General features: G+C 48.9%; 1 protein-coding gene across 2 annotated transcripts in view; it reads left to right on the top strand.

Moving 5' to 3' along the window:
* The window catches only part of Ubash3a (ubiquitin associated and SH3 domain containing A), a 32,066-nt gene extending 23,002 nt beyond the window's left edge, over positions 1 to 9,064 (top strand). The window contains exons 8-14 of one of the 2 annotated variants that reach the window (XM_051153386.1): positions 893 to 992; positions 2,304 to 2,426; positions 3,270 to 3,362; positions 5,138 to 5,282; positions 5,898 to 6,004; positions 6,906 to 7,015; positions 8,826 to 9,064. In XM_051153386.1, the coding sequence (XP_051009343.1) occupies positions 893 to 992; positions 2,304 to 2,426; positions 3,270 to 3,362; positions 5,138 to 5,282; positions 5,898 to 6,004; positions 6,906 to 7,015; positions 8,826 to 8,963 (816 nt within the window). In that variant the 3' untranslated portion in view covers positions 8,964 to 9,064. The remainder of the gene's footprint in view (positions 1 to 892; positions 993 to 2,303; positions 2,427 to 3,269; positions 3,363 to 5,137; positions 5,283 to 5,897; positions 6,005 to 6,905; positions 7,016 to 8,825) is intronic. The other variant, XM_051153387.1, reaches the window with a different exon arrangement.
* Positions 9,065 to 20,187: the final 11,123 nt, after the last annotated feature.

Genomic DNA, 20,187 nt, shown 5'->3' with positions numbered 1-20,187 from the left:
GAGTCCATCATGGTGAGAGGGCATGGCAGCAAGCAGCAGGTATGGCTGGCAAGAGCAGGAAGCGGACAATTCACATCCTTAAATGCAAAATCGACACAGAGCAAAGTGGAAGTGGGGCAAAGCTTTCATCTCTCAAGGTCTGATCCCAACAACATACTTCCTCCAACAAGGGTGCATTTCCTAAACCCACCCCAAACAGCACTGCCAGCTGAGGACCAAGTATTCAATTACCTAAGCCTATAGGGAACACTTTTCATTACAACCATCATAGATTGACAGATGATAGATAGATAGATAGATAGATAGATAGATAGATAGATAGATAGATAATACAGATTTAGACAGTCAGCAAGTAGGTGTGTGTGTGTGTGTGTGTGTAAGATAGGTAGATTTGGGAAATAAATACATAGATAGATACATAGAATAGATACATAGATATATAGGCACATAAATAATATAAATTTAGACAGACAGGTAGGGATATACATACTTGGGAGATATACACACACACATACACACACACACACTTGGGAGATAGAGATAGATAAATGATAGATAGATAGATAGATAGATAGATAGATAGATAGATATAGACAAACAGAAAGACACTTGGAAGAGACAAAAAAAAAGTGGAAAAGTACATGTCTGTAATGGGGCCAGTCTTCTTTTCATCTCCCTTATGAAGTCATGGAGCCCAGGAAATTAAACATGGAGAAATAAAAGCAATCTCCTGGCCTCACACTGTGAAGACTGGCAGCCTGACCACAGTCACTGGGCAGCCTGACTACAGTTGCTGAGCAGCCTGGGAGAGGCTCTGTCTCTAGGCCATGGGTGGTGGATACTGCGGACTGAGTCTGGTTATTAACTCCTTGCCCCATTGCTCCCACCCCAGGCTACCATTGCGAGGAGAGGTGTTCTGGTTGTACGCCATGGGGAGAGAGTGGACCAGGTCTTTGGGAAGTCTTGGCTGCAGCAGTGCACTACCACTGATGGTAGGTTGAGTCCAGATGACTCTAGACAGACTGGCTCTGTGTCCTTGAGGGACCCTAGATACCAACAGTGCTATCCCTAAAAGCAACCATGGCAGAGCAGCTGCTGGGAGATGCCAGCGCCACCAGGCTTTTGGGTCACTAGTGTGGATATGGAAACCCACCCACATACACATTGGCCACATGTCTGAGCCAGGCCCTTGGCATCAGTTCAGTGGCTTGTGACAATTCTGGATTCCCCTTTTCTCTGATGACAGAGGTTAAGCCACTCGTTTCTGGTCACACAGCTCATAGCTAAGGGACAGTATTGTTTCCTAGAAAGAAAATCCCAATCGTTCCATTTTACCAATGAAAACTCAGGAACCAGATGCTGGGGTGAAAATTTGCTCGCTTAGAGAGGTAGAGGAAGCACCCAGCTGACCTTCCTATTCAGCTACCATCCCAAAAGGAAAAAGTCCTTTCTCCTTCTCCACACTGACCATTCAACTCAATGTCACTCCTTTCTACTTCCTCTGCATCTCTCTATCCATCCTCTGGACTTCCTCTCACTCTCTATGTATTTTCCCCATATTCACTTCCTGTCAACCTGGTTACTTGCTCTGCCTCTTGACCTAGTGTTAACTACATTTAATCCTGTTTACAGAAAGCTCCTGGATTAAAGGTGTGTGCTAGGGCTGAGCCACACCACAAGTGCTTGTTTACAGTAAACAGAGAGCTCTAGGATCAAAGACTGAGCCATACCACAATCAGAAACAGGTTTTTACAGTTCATTATCTTGGGGTTCACAATGGGATCAAACATCCTGCAACAGGTCAGGATTTCTAGCAGGTTAAGAGACCTTAATCAAACTCAAAGGGACCAAGGTGTCATGCAGCCGCTGTTTTCTGGTCCTGCATTCAAATACCCAACTGAAGAGTTCTCCAGGTGGGTCACCCAACTGTGGGCTGTCACACCAGCGCACATGGGAGACTTCACACTGTCTTCAGTTAACTGATAACTACTGAGAAGCTTGTCCTGGGGACACAGCTTCCTCTCACCTGTGTGAGTGTTGAGGGCTAAAAGGGTAAAGTGGGATCCTGGCCCCTGGGGCTCAAACCTAAGTGCTCTGCATTTGAGAACAAGTTACAAGCCTGCAAAGCAATATCTTTTCCATGAATTGAGTGCACATCACAGAGAATAGTCCATAAATGACAACATTGGCAAGGACTTAGAGAATAGCCTTCCCTGGGGTGTGGATCTCAGTCTTGGTGACTTGGGTGACAAATGAGATCTGACTCAATGGTCTCAGATGTCTGCTACTTGTTTTTACCTTAGGAAAATACTACAGGCCAGACCTGAACTTCCCCCGAAGCCTGCCCAGGAGGAGTAGTGGCATCAAAGACTTTGAGAATGACCCACCATTATCATCCTGTGGAATTTTCCAGGCCAAACTTGCTGGTATGTCTTAGAGTGTTCCCACAGGGGAGGAACAGTTATGATTATAGCTGTGTACACTGAACCCCTGCCATGCGGCCTTTGCCATCAGTATTGGTATCTTCCCATACCAATACACAGAGATTGTCTTAATTACTGTTGTATTGCTGTGATGAAATGCCATGACCACGACAACTTATAAAACTAAGCATTTAACTGAGGGCCTGCTTACAGTTTCAGAGGGTTAGCTCACAGTCATCACAGCAGGGAGCATACTGGCAGGCAGGCATGGCATTGGAGCAGCAGCTGAGAGCTTGTATCCTGATCTACAGGCAGGAGGCAGAGGGAGACTGCACCTGACATGAGCTTCTGAAACCTCAAAGCCCACCCCCCAGTGACACACCTCCTACAACATGGCCACACCTCCTAATGCTTCCCAAACAATTCCACCAACTGGGGACCAAACTTTTAAATATATGAGCAGGGAGGGGGCATTCTCAGAGATGCTAGATCATTTACCCAGGGTCACATAGCCCCTCCATCTTTCAACACAGTCAAGCCGTATGGCTCACATGCCAAGTACAACCCTTTCAGTTTCCTCTTATTCCTGCTCTGTGGCCCTCGGGGAGGAACCTCCACTACCTATGGGCTCACTGACCCCTGGGCCACCCCCCTCCTACCATACAACATAATAATGTAGTCACAAAAGCGAATGCAGGTCACAGTTGCAGGTTCTACCCTAACCTGGTGGAGGGACCCTGCAGTTGTGTGCAGCAGTGGCTTGGAAGCCTCATACATGCCTGCCTGCCACCAAGGCAAGCCCTCATCCTGGGCTGATACATGAAGGGTTCACCTGCTGTTTTTCAGGAGAGGCCCTGCAGGACAGCGGCACCAGAATCACAGCAGTCTTTGCGTCTCCAGCCCTGCGCTGTGTGCAGACGGCCAAGCACATCCTGGAAGGTGGGTGAGCAGCTCAGCCTCGCCTCGCCTCGCCTCTTGTCTTGACCTTGGGGCTGCTCTCCATGGGGAGCAAAGAGGAAATGGAGGTGAACGAGATGATGGACGAAGAATGGCTACAACGAAGCTAAAAGGCAATTAGAAACCAGCTTCCTAGAAGCTGCTGGAAAAAATGACCCACTCACACCTCAGGATGATAGGGTTGTGGGACCTGTGGGGACAGGTGTCACAGGGCCAACATCCATCATCATACTTTGCCCTGTGGCTCCTTACTGCTGGGGCTGCTGCGGACCCTTCTAGATCAGTGAGTGACGTCCCAGAGCAGGATCAGTGCAGGAGGGGAGCTGTCCATCTTCCTGTCAGGAAGCTGCTTGCAGATCCTGTCAGGCTGTGCAAGACAACAGAGGCATGTGGGAGGCCAGTGGTCACCTGGGGTTCTGCCCACATGTAGGGGGTCATGGAAGTGTACACAGCATGGGATGAAAGCCCTCTTTGTTCACTGCAAAACAAAGTTCCTGTCCAAAGTCAGCAGTTAGGAGGCAGGGGCCATGCCTCCAGTGTGAACCCCTCTTGCCTACTACATTTTCATCCCATTCACAGACAGCCTCACTTGATGGGTCTTTTGGTCAAGATACAAAATGCTTGGGAAGGATGTGCCGTGAGGGATCAGAATGTTCCAGATGTTCCCTCCCCCCCCCAACCTCTTTCCCTTTTGCCCCATCGGGACTCCCTGTCACTATCACCATATCCTTCTAACAAGGGTGAGACTGTGTAGGGCTGGAGCCATAGCTCAGAGATTCAGAGCACTGACTGCTCTTCCAGCAACCACATGGTGGCTCACAACCATCTATAATGCAATCTGATGCCCTCTTCTGGTGGGCAGATGTACATGCAGGCAGAACACTGTATACATAATAAATCTTTAAAAAAAAAAAAAAAACGGGGGCGGGAGGGTAAGACTGTGAGCCTGCTGCCTGTGGTGGTTCCCTAGAAAAGCATCATGGCCCCCTTGATGAGTAGCATGCTGTCAGCCCTTGGAGGACTACAACTGCCTGGTGGCTTGGGTCTCTGACGACACCACAATGCTGTGCTTAAATCACAGGATGACGTTTGCCAGGAAAGAGTCACATTTGTGAAGGGTTTCCTTGGGCTCACCTATAGGTTGGAGTCTTAGTTTGCTTTTCCATCACTGATAAAATACTAACCAAAACCAACTCGGAGAAGGAAAACATGTATTTGACTTAGCTTTCCACCCATGGTTTATCAGTCAGAGCGATTGTGTGGTAGGGATCCACAGCAGGACCCTGGAGGCAGCAGCTGACATCATGGAGGGGTGCTGCCTACTACCAGCTTCCTCCCCATGGCTTGCTCATCCTGCTTTCCTCAGAGCACCCAGGATTGCCTGCCCAGGAGCGGCACCACCCACAGTGGTTTTGGCCTTCCCACCTCAGTAATTAACCAAGGAAAATGGGCATAATAGTGCACGCCTGCCATCTCAGCACTTGGGATGCAGAGGCAGGTGGGTTTCTGTGAGTTCAAGGCCTCTACATGGTGAGTTCCAGGGCAGCTAGAGACTTGCCCTACAGCCTGATCTTACCGAGGCATCTTCTCGATCAAGGTTCCCTCTTCCCAGATGACCATAGCCTGTGTCAAGTTAACAACAAAAACAAAAAAGCTAATTAGCATGGTGGATCTAGCTATGAAGAAACTTCTTTCTGTAACATTGGCAATGCTCCATGCTTGTTTTCCACTGACCCCGGCCCCACCACCACCCCCAGAACTCAAACTGGACAAGAAGCTGAAGATAAGAGTTGAGCCCGGCATCTTCGAATGGATGAAGTGGGAAGCCAGCAAGACCACTCTGACCTTCTTGACCTTGGAGGAGCTGAAGGAGGCAAACTTCAATGTTGACCTTGACTACAGGTATGCATGTACCTTGCGAGTCTCTGCTACTGAGGCTTTTCTAGTTCTTGTTAAAGAAGATCTGTCTACTGAGGTGGGGCCCTGCACTGGAGAGTGAAACAGACTGAACTATACCTTTAGCAGGGGCAGCAGGGAGGCGATGGGAAATGGCTTGAGGGGTGTGGGCTTGCTCAGCCACACCAACAAGACTCCTCGTGAAGGCAGCTACAGCGAACACACCATCACGTGGAGGTGATGGAGGCTAGGGGACCTGACCACATATGGAAGATGGGGTGTCCCTCTTCAAACTGGCCCTGCAAGAATAGACACAGATGGCCCTCAGCCAGAAGAGGTTCCTGAAGAGAAGTGCCTTTATCTTTTTCCAGGGTGACTATCCCCAAGTAGCCTGAGATGTACAGCTTTCCTGTTGTCAGTCAGCCTCCACGCTGGTGGTACCACAGCCCTCTGCCAGTGTGGGACACACCCAGGAGCCACTTCTGGCCACGAATCCATGTTCCCTGCCTGGGAGGTCGTCTGGGGCATCATGGTCCTTCTCTGCTGCTCCAGGACACTCTTGGTCTCCAGAAGGCTCTATCTAGGGCAGTATCCACATCTCTCTCTCTATCCCCTTTCCAGGCCTGCATTCCCCCGCTGTTCCCTAATGCCAGCTGAGAGTTATGACCAGTATGTGGACAGGTGCGCTGTGAGCATGGGACAGATCATCAACACATGCCCACAAGACAGTGAGTGTCCCATAGGCTTGAGGAGGAGCCGCCTCAGGCTTCCCTGGGATGGGATTGGCTGATTTGGAGCTATTAATGTCCCCTACCTCCCCATGCCCCCACCCCACCCCCATGCTCTGGCCAAGACAGTATCTCATCTGCACCATGACAGGAAGTAGATGCATACACCCATAGTCTATGTATCCCTGCATGCTCTGGTGCTGAACACCGTTGGGTGGGTCTAGAATATCAGGGTCTTAACAAACTACATCTGTCCAAAAGACTAGAGTTAATCTGAAGGAAACAAGAGAAGCCTAGAATGACAGAAAGATGGGGTAGCCGATGCCTAAGGAAAGTGAGGCTACGCCACAGGCCACCTGCCCTAACTACCAGCCATGCTCCCCACTCTCCCAGCTTCACACAGTCAACCACCAGCTTTCTGAGCTTCACTTTGTCCAGCATGACACACACACACACACAGCATGGATCCCACACCAGGCTCCATCTGCAGCCCACCATGTCACCTGAGGAAGTTCCTGGAGGCCTGCAAAGGCTTATCTAAAGCAGACAGCATCTCAGACTCACAGTGATAAGCCAGCTAAAGTGATTGGATCGAGTCTTGGTGGCAGCCATCACATACCCCACCTGTGGCTGACAGGACCTAGGCAGCCAGCCACAAGGGGGGGGGGGGATAGTGGCTCGGAACATCCCTATGCCATCCTTGAAGCTGGCACACAGTCGACTCATCCTTCCTACTCCCAGGCCCCCATGTGGCAAGGCGGTGTACTCTGAATCATGGCGAATGACCTCCTACTCCACCACCTCGGGGGCATGGTAGCTGGACCCGCTAGACGTTGAGGAAGCCTATATGTGGCACGGCGCTCTCTGGGCCTGCTCTGACCTTGAGCTGTTTCGTCTACAGTGGGCACCACCCTCATTGTGAGCCATAGCTCAGCACTCGACTCCTGCACGAGGCCACTCCTCAGGCTCCCACCCAGAGAATGTGGGGATTTTGCCCAACTGGTGAGAAAGGTATGTGTCCCCACCTTATGCATCATTTGCCTCAAAGTAAAGCAGGCTCAGGGGCACGGCACTCTTTATAGAAATGAAAACAAATGTCCAGCCAGCCCAGGCCTGGCAGGATCACGTGAATGTGCCCACCTGCTTCCTGTCAAGAAGTTTCAGGGTTTGTCCCGAGAAGGCCCACAGTTCATCTCCCCGAAGCTCTAACAGCACAGCAAAGGTCCTGTGTGCAGTCAGGAGTTAGTGTTTAAGTAAGAGGAGAAAGGTGGGTGCTGCGTGGCCCTGCCTTCCTCCTGGAGGCCTGGGAGGGGCACTGACAGTTATGACCAGGCGCTGGGCCAGTGTTGTGCAAACCTCTAATGACAAGCTGGTGGCAAGCATGCAGAGAAGTGGCATTTTGGGTGACCTATTGAACATGCCCCAGCAGAGCAGAACTATTATTCTCAGAAGTAGTCTCTATCTCTGTCTCTGTCTCTGTCTCTGTCTCTGTCTCTGTCTCTGTCTCTGTCTCTCTCTCTCTCTCTCTCTCTCTCTCTCTCTCTCTCTCTCTCTCTCTCTCTCTCTCTCTCTCTCTGTGTGTGTGTGTGTGTGTGTGTGTGTGTACACGTGCATGCATCTGTCTGCTCTGCCTCTCTCACCTCTCAGGGCTAGGCACTCTCTCTCTCTCTCTCTCTCTCTCTCTCTCTGTCTGTCTCTCTCTCTCTCTCTCTGTGTGTGTGTGTGTGTGTGTGTGTGTGTGTGTGTGTCTCTTTCTCTCCCTCTTTCTCCCTCATCAAGCTAATTAATCAGTGATCCTGTGTGCCCTGACTCTCGGTATAGAAAATTGTAGGTAAGAGTTGGTCATGGTGGAGCTCACCTGCTGTAATTGTAGCTACTCCGAAGGCTGAGGCAGGATGACCCTGTGAGCTTATGAGTTTGAGAGAAGCCTAAGCAGCATAGGGAAGCTCAGTTCAGTAGGAGGAGGGAAGGAGGGGGAGGAGGGACGAGGAGATGGGGAGGAGGAAGAGGAGGATGAGAACAAGGAAATAAGAAAACTTCTAAACTCTAGAACTTTCTTATGCTGGCGATTTGGAGTCTACCCCCACCCTGCCCCAAATTAGACAGCCTGCTGCGCAGAAGTTCATCTAAGGCTTCTGCTGAATGACGAGCCTTCCAGTCAGGATCAGCAGGCAGGACCCTGAAGAGGCAAGGCTATCCCTTGCCCAGCCTGTCACACCTTCCTGGCAGTCCCTATCTGCAGATAGGATGACTTGTCCCCCACCCAACGGTGACCTCTGCTCTGGCTTCTCCAAGCATCTTGGAGTTTTTGCAAGTGTTGTCCAACCAGAGAAATTTTTAGACATTAGAATGAGGGTGAGGTGAGGGAAGAAAGGCATGCCAACAGAAAAGCCTTTAACATAAGGACCCACCAGGCTGGTCCACTTTCAGAGGAAGGCCTGAAGGTCCAGGGTTTCACTTTGAACTTTATTCTATTGTCTAAAGCCTCCATTCTGAATCTTTCTTTGGGACTGAGGTGGGAATAAGATATTTTGTAGCTGATTGGCAGGGTCCTCGCTGTGCATAGACATGTGGTACCTGGTAATTCTGTGGGAAAGGTCTATGGCTCACAGAATGCTTAGCAGCCCTACTCCAAGTTAGGACCAATCTCACCTGAGATCCCATTGTTGAGAGGGCTAATTATCCCCAAGTGAAAGTAACATGGTAGATGTTGGCTTTGGTTCCATGGCTCCCAGGCAGCCTGGAGCCATCTGGTCCCCTCCGTGACATAGAGGCGTGTTGACTTGTAACAACGTTCTAAACATTCCAAACCCGCTTCCAGATCCCCTCTCTGGGAATGTGCTTCTGTGAAGAAAACAAAGAGGAAGGGAAGTGGGAACTGGTGAACCCGCCAGTGAAGACGCTGACACACGGGGCGAACTCGGCCTTTAACTGGAGAAACTGGATCTCGAGCAACTGAGCTCACCCAAGCTTTCCAGGAAGAGGCAGCTGCCCTGTGCCAAGGCATGAGGGCCTGTGGTCATGATTACAAAGGTGGTCTAGCCCCGTGCCTGCTGTGAACAGGAGAAGCAGCAAACAGACTTGATGTTCAAGGGTCTTACCATGGCTCATACCTTCCTCACTGCCAGCTGCGGATCTGCTGTCCTGCCAGCCTGACTTGACTGTGAAGGCCAGATCAGAGGTCTGGATGGGACACCACATTGCAACACGTATGCTAGGTTGGAGAGAACAGAGGGACTGTCTCACTTCCAGAATCTGAAGAGTCCCCAAGCCCACACTCAAAAATGCCACCGTTCTATTTTATATGTTCTTAGCATCCCTCCTTCTTTCTGTAGCACTCACTCTTTAGCCAGGGACACAACAACTGAAAGAGGAACGGTGGTCAATAAAAGAATTTGATCTGGCCCACCAGATGAAAACCAGGACAGCTGCTGGCACCAGCATGTGTATATGGACTCTGTGCGGCTGCAAAGACAGCAGTGCTCGAAAGCAGCGCAGAACTCCTAATGCACAGACTAGTGTGTGGTTCTGGAGGTCAGTGTGGGATATGCTTCTCCTCAGATTTCAGAAGACCCTTCCCCAGCCACTTCCAGAATCCAGAGGCATCTATCTCTCCTGGCAGCATAGTGATATTCTATTGCAAATCACTCTGTCTGGGGAAGTTCCAAGGCACAGTCACATAGACCCTGCCTTGAGCCTCCTGCCTCCTCCTCACAAAGACCCTGGGATGGATTGGGCTCAGCACCCCCAGAATCCTCTCCCATCTTAAGATCCTTGACAACTGTGCCTGCAAAGTCCCTTAGCCACAGAGGTCATGTGTTCATGGTCCCAGAAGTAAGGAAGTGTCTTCGAAGGCCATTCTCCTGCCGACCTCAGCCTCTGTTCTTCCAAGCACACCGTGGCTATTGTACAGGGTCCAGACATAAAGCTCTGAATCCACTACACACACTTTGTACAGGGTTTTTTGTTTGTTTGTTTGGTTTGGTTTGGTTTTTGGCTTTGTCTTTTCTCTCTTCTCAACAAGCAGGGAGGGATGGGAGCTTTGTGAGTGGAAAAAGTGAACTCCCTGCCCTGAAAGAAAGAACTTCCCGCAAAGACAGCAGGATGCCCGCTCCTGAGGGTGTGAACCCAGCAGTGCCTCTGGCTTGGAAAAATGGTGGTCCAGTGGTAAGTGGGATTCTCCATGTCCGCCTCCGACAGAGCCCACCCTGTTCCCCCAAAGCCTATGCATGGGTGTCCTACATTGGAGCCACCCACACACACCATGATGATTCTTTTTTTTAATGTGTCCTCCTTTTTCGCTAGCTCCCTGTTGCAAAATTCTGGTTACTTTTCACTGCTGTGCTCTGGGCTTTGACTGAAGATAGGAAAGCCCTGCAAGGGAGGAGAGAGGGGACAGGGGCGGAGGAAGGGAGAGATTAGGGGAGGGAGACTTCTTAATATCCTTTTTCCTTCCTCTCTCTGGGCTGGCCCTTGATGCTTCTGAGCTCATCAAGGACATCCCTGCTGGCAACATCTGGGTGGACACTGGCCTGGCCCACCTTCCAACACCCCTGTGCTTTGACTTTTTCATTTCAGAGCCAACTTGAGTTTTTAAAAATAGAATTCCTATTGTCATGTGTCCTAGACAGGGCTGTGCCCTTTTCCTCTCAAGTTCAACCAATAGACAGTTATGCAGGGTTCAGAGGTACAAACAAAGAAAATGACCCTATCAGTGGGCAAGTCAAAAGCTCAAGGCATGTCCCTGGGGAAGGCTGGGGAGCAACCTAGAGGCTGGGCCATCTATAGAGCTATTGAGACTCACCAATGCAGACTGAATCAGTTAAGTGCTTCAGTGTGAGACTGTATTTGAAGACAGGATTTTTTTTTAGATTTGTTTATTTAATGCATATGAGTGCTCTATTTGCATGTACACCTGAAGAGGACATCAGATCCCAGTATAGATTGTTTGTGAGCCACCATGTGGTTGCTGGGAATTGCTGGAAGAGCAAACAGGACTCTTAACCACTGAGCCATCTCTCCAGGCCCTGGAGACAGGATCTTTAAAAGGGAAAAAGTAAGTGTGTGTGTATGTGTGTGTGTGTCAGAGGGGGTGGGGGAGAATGTTTGTAAGCACTTGGGTAAGCACAGGCTACAGGGAATATTCAGATGTCAGAGACAAATTTGAACAATTGGTTCTCTCTTTGCACCTTTATATAGTGTCTTGGTTACATTTCTATTGCTGTGAGGAGACACTATTACCAAGGCAATTTAGACAGCATTACTTGGACTTGCAGTTTCAGAGGGTTAGAGTCCAGGATGACAGAGCCGAGGCATGCCAGCAGGGAGGGTTGAGACGTCACATCTCAATCTACCCACAGTGACATACCTCTTCAATCCCTAGTCTTTCCCAAATGGTTCCACCAAATGTGGATCAAGTGTTCCAACACATGCGCCTGCAGCGGCCATTCGCGTTCACATTCCTACGGGGAGATTGAAGTCTGGTGGCCAGCTTTGAATACCAGTCATCTTTATCTCCTGAGCCATCTTGCTGACCTGGAGACAGGACTTTGAAAGAGGCACCTGACACAAATGAGGTCATTAGGACCAGCTCATCCAATCTTATTGTCATTATAATAAAAAGAGAGCCAGGCGGTGGTGTCACAGGCCTTTAATCTCAGCACTTGGGAGGCAGAGGCTGTGAGTTCAAGGCTAGCCTGGTCTACGAAGTGAGTCTAGGACAGCCAAGGCTACACAGAGAAACCCTGTCTTGAAAAACCATTAAAAAAAAAAAAAAAAAAAAAAAAGAGTCAAGATACAAATACAGACACACTGTGGTGATTGAATGAAAATGGCCCTCATAGCCGGGTGGCGAACACCTTTAATCCCAGCACTCCAGAGGCAGAGGTACGCGGATCGCTGTGAGTTCGAGGCCAGCTTGGTTTACAAAGTGAGTCTAAGACAGCCAAGGCTACACAGAGAAACCCTGTCTCAAAAAAAAAAAAAAAAAAAACCAAAAAAATTAATTAAAAAAGAAAAAGAAAAAGAATGGTCCTCATAGGCTCATCTATTTGAATGCTTGGTCATCAGGGAGTAGCACTATTTGAGAGGGATTAGGAGGTGAGGCCTTGTTAGAGCAGGTATGACAGTGAGTATAGGCTTTAGGGTTTCAGAAGCTCAGGCCAGGCGCGGTGGCTTTTTCTTTTCCTGCTGCCTTCAGATCCAGATGTGGAACCCTCCAGCCACCATGTCTGTCTGTGTACCACCATCAGGACAACAGACAAAACCTCTGAAACTGTAAACAGGCCCCAGCTAAATGCTCTCTTTTTAAAAGAGCTGCCATGGTCATGGTGCCTCTTCACAGCAATGGAGCACTAAGACACACATACAAAGAGGTGAGCCTGTGAAGACATAGCAGGAGACGCCTTCTGCAAGCCAAGGAGAAGAGGCCTCAGGAGGAAGCAGGCTGTGATACCTTGATGGTGGGTTTCCTTTTGATTAAGCATCTGGTCTATGTACACTGTATAACAGTCTCAATAACTGCTACAGTGCGTGAAGGTCATCGCCAAGAGCCGCCAAAACCGTCCCACCCGGGACCTGGACACTAGGCAGGTTGTGCGGCTCCAGGTGAAGTATATAAAAAGCAGTAGCATCAGCTGGGTCTGTCTACACAGCGCACATGTTGCACTAAGCATCGTAAGTAATGCAGAGAGATGATTGGCATCACGCGGAGGACGCATGCGCGCCTGCTGTGTGCAAAGATGACTCCATTTTTGGGCGTCCCAACATCTTGGTACCAACAAGGATCCAGGAGCCTGTCCACAGGGAACACCATGGAATGACTACAAAGAGCATAGACCAGGCACTGGAGTTAAGGAAACCTATAGGGCACCTAACTAGAGCACAGGTTATTCTAAGAACAGGAAGTGGTCGTATCTGACCACATGGTCTTCCACTGTCACTAAGAATAGGCATGTCAGCGTCAGAAAACTCTGAGTCAAGCTCAGAGGCCCAGAGCCTGGCCCTCACCCACACTTGTTGATTCTACACTTCCTACTTCCTTGTCTGTGAAATGGGTGAACATCAGAAGCTTCAGGGGTGCGGGGGGGGGTGTCATTGAGTGGTGATCAACCCGCCTGAACTCCAGCTGCGGTAATGGTTCTTTTGCTGCTTATATGGCAGCTGGCTTCCCCAGAGCTTTCTAGAGAGCCTCTCTGCCCTGTGGACAAGCTCATCAAGTCTAGTGTGACCAACCATATGCCCGCACTCAGTATCAATTCTGTGGAGAGAGAAAGGTGATACCACCTGGGATTTGAGAAAAAAAATGACTAAAATAGATTTTTCTGTGTCCAGGAATGCAAGAAAATCATATGCCAATATAGCAAAATAACAGTTTTGTTGATGTCAGAAATCAGGGTATTAAAAAAAAAAAAAAAAAAAAAAGAAAGTAAGTAAGTAAAAAAAATTCAGAACTGGCTCCTGAAAAGAGGTGGATGCCAAAAATGGCTTTCATGGGCCCTGGATTCCTAGCTGTATATAATGATATATAGAAATGACAATGTCATGAAGAAACCCATTATTTTGGACACCAAAAGTAATTTTTTTAAGTGAGGCATGCTGCACCTCGACTCTATCTCCCCAGAGGCACAAGCCACCCAGCACTGTGATGAAGAGCCCAACATAAAAATTTTGGCTTTAACAGTGAAGAGGCCACAGAACTGCTAAGGCTGGGAAGAATGGCCTGAATGGACGAATTGGAAAGGAGGACACTTCCTGTCCTTTCCAGGGCTGAGGTGCAGAGCTCACTGGAGAGTGTGCCCGCCACTCCAAGGAAAGAGCCACACCGCCCTGCAGCCTCCAAGCTGGAGCTGGCCCCAGTCTGCAGGAAGCCGCTAAACTGAGACTGGCCAGGCCACATGCAGATGTAGGACATTTCTGCAAGGCACAATGCCTGGGCATGTGGCATCTCTCTCTACAAGGCCACATGTAGGTTATTATCCATCAGGCCAGGCAGAGTCCCACCACAGTGCTCAGCATCATCAGGGGAGAATCGAAGATGGCAGCAACCAGACAGAGGGAGAGGCAGCCCCTCCTCCTGTAGCAAGCTTTGTCCCTGCTGAGGAAGCTTAGCACCATGTCACTGCAGGAAAGGCTGGCACGTCACTACTGAGGCAGAGTAGTGTGCCAGGCAAGGTGGTGAATGTCAAGAAATTGATGATTGGCACAAGCTATTATCTTCGGAAGAAAATCATCCTGAAGTGTACTTTAAGCCTGCCTCGTGTATGAATGCAAGCATGTACATGCATACGCAGATCAAACTAAGACTCAAAATGTCAAACTGCTCTTCAAATAACTACAGCATAGGGAACAGCGGCAGCAACGGCAAGCCTCCATCACTTTTCAAAGCGACACAGTGTGGCACCAGGTACAGACTTCAGTTCTGGGTAAGGAGTGCTTACAGATACCTTCTCCCCTCCCCTCCCAGGAAAGGCTGTGTGATACCAGCTGCTGTAATGCACAGCCGCCCCTCAGGCTAATCACAAGTTCGCTCTCACACCACCACCGCCATAAAGCAAACACTGCAAGAAAGTGAGCCACACAGAATTTCTGGTCTCCCCGTGAACATGAAAGTTACACCATCAGGAGCCAGGTGTGGTGGCACACACCTTTAATCCCAGCACTCGGGAGGCAGAGGCAGGTGGATTGTTGTGAGTTCGAGGCCAACCTGGTCTACCAAGGCTAGCACAGAGAGACCCTATCTTGAAAAAAAAAAAAAAAAAAAAAAAAAGAAAGAAAAGAAAAGAAAAAAGAAAAATTACACCATCCATGCTCTCTACTAAGTGTGTGATAAGAAGGTGTTTTAAAAGCAATATATTTGCCTTAGTTTAAGATCTTGGTGAAGAAGAAACTGGAACAACTGCTGAGCTATTGGGAAAATGATGTCAGTGGAGTTGTGTGTTGAGAGATCACCACAAACTCTAAGGGGGAAAAAAACCATAAAGAAAAGCCCACATCAATGGTCTGCAAGGAGAAAAAAAAAAAAAAAACAACTAAAACAAGACATGCTCCTTGCTGCAGTTACATTTATGTTGCTATGGGAAAACACTCCAACCCTTGGTGTTTTGGATTCTGAAATATTTGTCCGAGTCTCCCTCCTTTCTCATTTCTCCAACCTCATTCAGGTACTTACCACTGTTGGGTCCTCACAGTCCACACCAGTGTCCCTCCCCACCCTTCTGTGATCTAGTGTGTAAGCCCTTTCCCTGGCACACATGCTGGATGGACAGTGTGGCTCTAGAATGTGCTCCCACCGGCCAGAGGTCCAGCTGGCGTTGGCCACGTGTTTGAACGTGCGGTCCCCAGGTAGCTGGTGGCGATGTTTGACGAGTGTGGTAGCTTCTCCTTCAGGAGAAGATGCTGTGACCTTATACTTGCAAGTCACCGCCCGTGAATGAGGGAAGTCAGGGACCCAAGGCCGAGACCTGGAGGGACACTGCTTGCTGGCTCTCTTTCAGGCTTGTACTTAGTTGGCTCTCATACATAGCCCAGGAGCACTTACCTAGCATGGTACACAGTGCGTGGGACAATCCTTGCCCCAGAGATGCCCACAGACTCAACTAAGACATCTTTTTCAGGTGATTCTGGGCTGAGTCAAGTTGACAGTTAATGCTAAGCCTAGCATCCATCCCAGTCTCCAAGAAATGTGCATCGGGCAACAGTAGATACTAAACCTGCCCCCTCTGTCTGCTGGAGAAACAGCAGCAGCTATTTTTTTTTCAAGGTGTTTTTTCCCCCCGAGACAGGATTTCTCTATGTAGCCTTGGCTGTCCTGGACTCCCTTTGTAGACCAGGCTGGCCTCAAACTCACAGCAATCCACCTGCCTCTGTCTCTGGAGTACTGGGATTAAAGGTATGTGCCACCATGCCTGGCTTTTTTTTCAAGGCTTTTAATATCTCTCAGTAGTCACTAAAAACAGAAAGAAAATCAATAAATACATAAAAGATCCAACAGTTCTACTAGTCAAGTTGGCCTAATCAAGACTTATGGAACACCCACCATGCAGTGGTATAATTCACTTTCTTTTCGAGTACAACATGGCTTATTTGCCAAATGACCACATTCTAGGCTACAAAGCACTTTGTAATAAATGCAAAAGTATTTGAATCATGTCTTGTGGTATTTGTTTTCTGCCATGAAGGAACTAGATTAGAAACGGTAACAGAAAATGAAGGCACCTGGGTCAGAGGCAAAATGGGGGCCAGCAAGATGGATGGGCCATTAGAGGTGCATGCCAACAAGCCTGACAGCCTGAGTTCAAACCTGGTGGAAGGAGAGAACCAACTCCCACAAGTTGTCCTGTGTCCCCTGAATGCATGCCATGGCATGAACACACACATTTGTGCTCACACATGCACACACACACACACACACACACACACACACACACACACTAAATTTTTTTAATCTGAGAAAAAAATTGAACTGTTTAAGAATGGAAATACAACCCATCAGAATCTGTGGGGTGTCATTACAGCAGGATTAGGGAGATATTAGTACCTTGCTAAAAGTCATTATTGGGGGGGGGGAAAACTAAATTGCATGGCCCTTGCATCCTAACTAGGAATAATGAGCAAAATATAGTGACTCAATATGAGCAAAAGAAAGGAATTCTCCAAGACCGGAGCAGAAATCAGTACAATAGGAAATAGAGAGAGAGTAGGTGGTGGTGACACATGACTTTAACCCCAGCACTTGGGAGGCAGAGGCAGGTGGATTGCTGTGAATTGGAGACCAGCCTGATCTACAGAGGGAATTCTAGGACAGCCAGGGCTACACAAAGAAACCCTGTTTTGAAAAAAAAAAAAACTAAACAAACAAACAAACACTACCAAAAAAGAGAAAACTGAAAAGAAATTAAAACAACGCATACGCTGGTGCTTCAGAAAGATCCAGAAATTTTATAGACCACAGGCAGACTAATCAGAGGAAAAAAGAGACAGCCTCAATCATCAGAAAGAGGGAGGGGCATGGCCACGGAGGAAAATGACTGGAGGGCAGGTGTGTGCCAGAGGCCTGCCAATCAGGGCTTAGGAGGCGGAGTCAGGAGGGTAGCCACCACTCAAGCCAGGCTGGTCTACACTGCAAGTTCCAAGCGAGGGCTGCACCGTGAGTCCCTGCCACCAGAAAGAGAAGGAAAGAGGGGGTAAGGGGAGAGGAAGAAAGGGGAGAGGAGGGGAGAGAAGAAATGAATCAAGTGAGGCTGCTTGGTAGTAGAGCATTTTTCCCAGTGTGAAGGTCCACCCTCAGCACTGGAAGAAACACACTGAAACACCTTGCGTCTATTAGCAGAAAGCATCCCACAAAGAATGACAGGCCTGAGTGACTTGATTGGTAAACTTTGCCAAGCTAACTGCTCGTAGAAGGTGGCTGTGCCTTATCATTCTAGAAAATACACTTCAGGACACTGTCATCCCTTATCTGCAGGGCCAGTGTCTGTGGGTTTAGTTGTCATCCCTCCAAGGCTCAAAGATACACACACAGCAGTAAAAAATACTGAAGGAGGTGGGGTGTTGCATCCACTTGAATTAATACAGGCATCGTTCTGCTTTTTGGAAGCTATTGTTAAACCCACAGTGCCTGAGTTTTAACATCAACTTAGTTATAAACCTGTGTGTTAAGGATAGCACGGTTTTAGGTGGGTTTGGTCCCTAAGGTTTCAGGTCTCCACCAGGAGCCTTGGGAACTACACCATGGGCAAAGGACAGAGGGGAGCACTGTGATGCTTTTATAAGAATGGGTACTTGAGGGGAAGGACTGGTAGTAACTGCCCCCAGTCCCCCCTCGGGACCCAGCAGAAGGGCAGCTTTCAGCATCCTCCGTGTCTCCCCCTTGGAGAGGAACAGAGGTTCGTTCCCTGGCCCCATGACCAACAGCGGTGGTGGAGCCACTTGTGTGTGTCTGTGACTGTTAAGGGATTTGACTGACCGGCTTGCCGCTTCTGAGCTATTTGGACAAACAGTTGGAACCGGTGTGCTGTTAGCAGGTTCCTACACAGGTGCCAGGTTCTGCTATGACACCAGATATCTGGGCTCCCGTGTGATGAGTTCTGGGGAAGTCATCCTCCCCTCCTCCACTCCACTCCTTGCCACCACCCACCTCTCTTCTCCCACCCTTCCTCCACTCCTTCCTTTGCTTAGGCGTATTGTTATTGACACACAGATATGGAGCCACAGGCTCAGGATGAACTATGCTGACCCTGTTGTGTCTTGTGTCCTCCACCCCTACTCCAAACACGGCGTTCCGATGACAACCTGTTTCATAGCCGTGCCCATATATTAAACAAATAAGATGATCCCTGAGTACAATTGCACATGGTACAGCCTTAGCTACTGTTTTTATTGTGGTGGCGAAACTACTGCCCCCAGTTACAACATGCTTTATGATAGTGACACAGCCTTGCATTTTGTAAAGTCTGGAACTGTCTTGAACTTATGAAAAATATTTATCTTGCATTTTTCAAAGGGTCATAAAAATCCAGCAATTTGTAGAGTCCGTGTTTATATACTCTTAAAAGCCCAAATTGTAGAAAATCCCTCACCAAGAAGTCTTGTATTCAGCAGATGCTGCGTGAATCACTGTGAGGAGTTTGATGGAGTCACACAATGTTAATAAATGTCCAGGTCTCCCTACGTGTGGTGTTCTGAGCACATCGCCTGCATCGCCTTACATGGCCCTCAAGGCAGCCTCTGAGAGTCATAAATTACATAAAACACAAAGATCCCCCCCGAGGTAGAGGGATCTTAATTCAGAACAGGGCTGCTCTGGCAAGAGATCGCATCCAAAGACCTTCTAGGTCTGTGTGATCTGGCTGGAAGACTGACGAGCCTTTAATCCCAGGAGACAGAGGCAAGCAGATCTCTGAGTTCAAGGTCAGCCTGCTACACAGCAAGTTTCAAGTAAAGAAAAGCTTAGGTCCAGGTGTAGTGGTACAGGCTTTAATCCCAGCACTCAGGAGACAGAGGATAGTCAGTGCTGTTCAGGCAGTTCAGTTGAGTCGGTAAACTGAGAGGTGGTGCAGTGGAGTTGAGTTTGTGGCAGTTCAGTTCATGAAATTCAGAGGCAGTTTTTATGGGGGGAGTTTTACAGAAACAGGTTAAAGAAAGAACAAGCTAGACACAGGTGAAGAGGGGGAGCCAAAAAGATTAGAGCAGATTGCCAAAGTTAGTGTGAGGCCAGGCAGAGCAATTCAGTCAGAAACTGAGAGAAGCCAGATTGAATCTGTCAGCTTGGCGAGGAGTTTAAGTCAGAACAGCTGAGCTGAACCCGCCAGCCAGAATTCAGAAAGAAAGAACTAGAAAGGGTGAGTTTATTCAGCAGGAAGTCTCAGAAGCTGTAAACATTCTAGGCCTAGATTAGATTGTACAGAGGCTAGAAGTTTCCAGGATTAGGCCTAAATTAGCAGGCAGAGGCAGTAATCCTCCGAGAGGGAAATCACTTTAACACCCAACTATCTTCCCGGACAGTAGGGACCTGGATCTACAGTCTGGATCTTCTCAGCTTTTGGGCTAGACCACAGAACACTACGGAAAGTGGCCTCCCACCTAGAGTGGCCTAAGACCCAGGAGTCCCTGGGAACACTCAGGTCTCCCCAGACTCTCAGAAGCAGAAATCCAGAGGTGCCCAGCCAACTGTGTTTCCTCTGAAGGTGAGTTTCCTGCATGTGCAGGGAGCCTCGAAAGAGCAAGAGCTGGGGGGTGGGGGTGGGACGGATAATCACAGCAGCAGCCACTGGGCGGGGGGGGGGGCATGAGAGAGAGGTTGGGTGGGAGTGTGGGGTGATTCTGAGGGCGTTGGACCAGGGGAGCTAAGAGGCAGGCTATTCTGACATGGCGTCCTCACTTGGGACTTAAGACTACTTACTGTGTGACTCAAATGCTGAGAGAAATGCGCTCAATCGTTTGTTTTGCTTAACAATGGCCTGAGCAAAGACAAGTCAGCCCCCAATGAAATGAAAAGGCTTGAAATTTCTGCTGCAGTGTCTCCAGGAAACGAGAAATGGGAAAGTAGGTGGCTTGTAAGCAGCAGACACTGTCGCTACCTAGCACTCTGTCCCAGGAAGTCTAAGGAACAATGAGAAGAAATGCTTTGGGAGGTAGACAGAGCCCGGGCCCAGCACTGGGACTGACTGCCTCCATCTCACTGG

This window comes from Acomys russatus, chromosome 11, assembly GCF_903995435.1.
Source record: "Acomys russatus chromosome 11, mAcoRus1.1, whole genome shotgun sequence".
Taxonomy (NCBI): Eukaryota; Metazoa; Chordata; class Mammalia; order Rodentia; family Muridae; genus Acomys; species Acomys russatus.
This window is presented reverse-complemented; position numbering and strand designations above follow the sequence as displayed.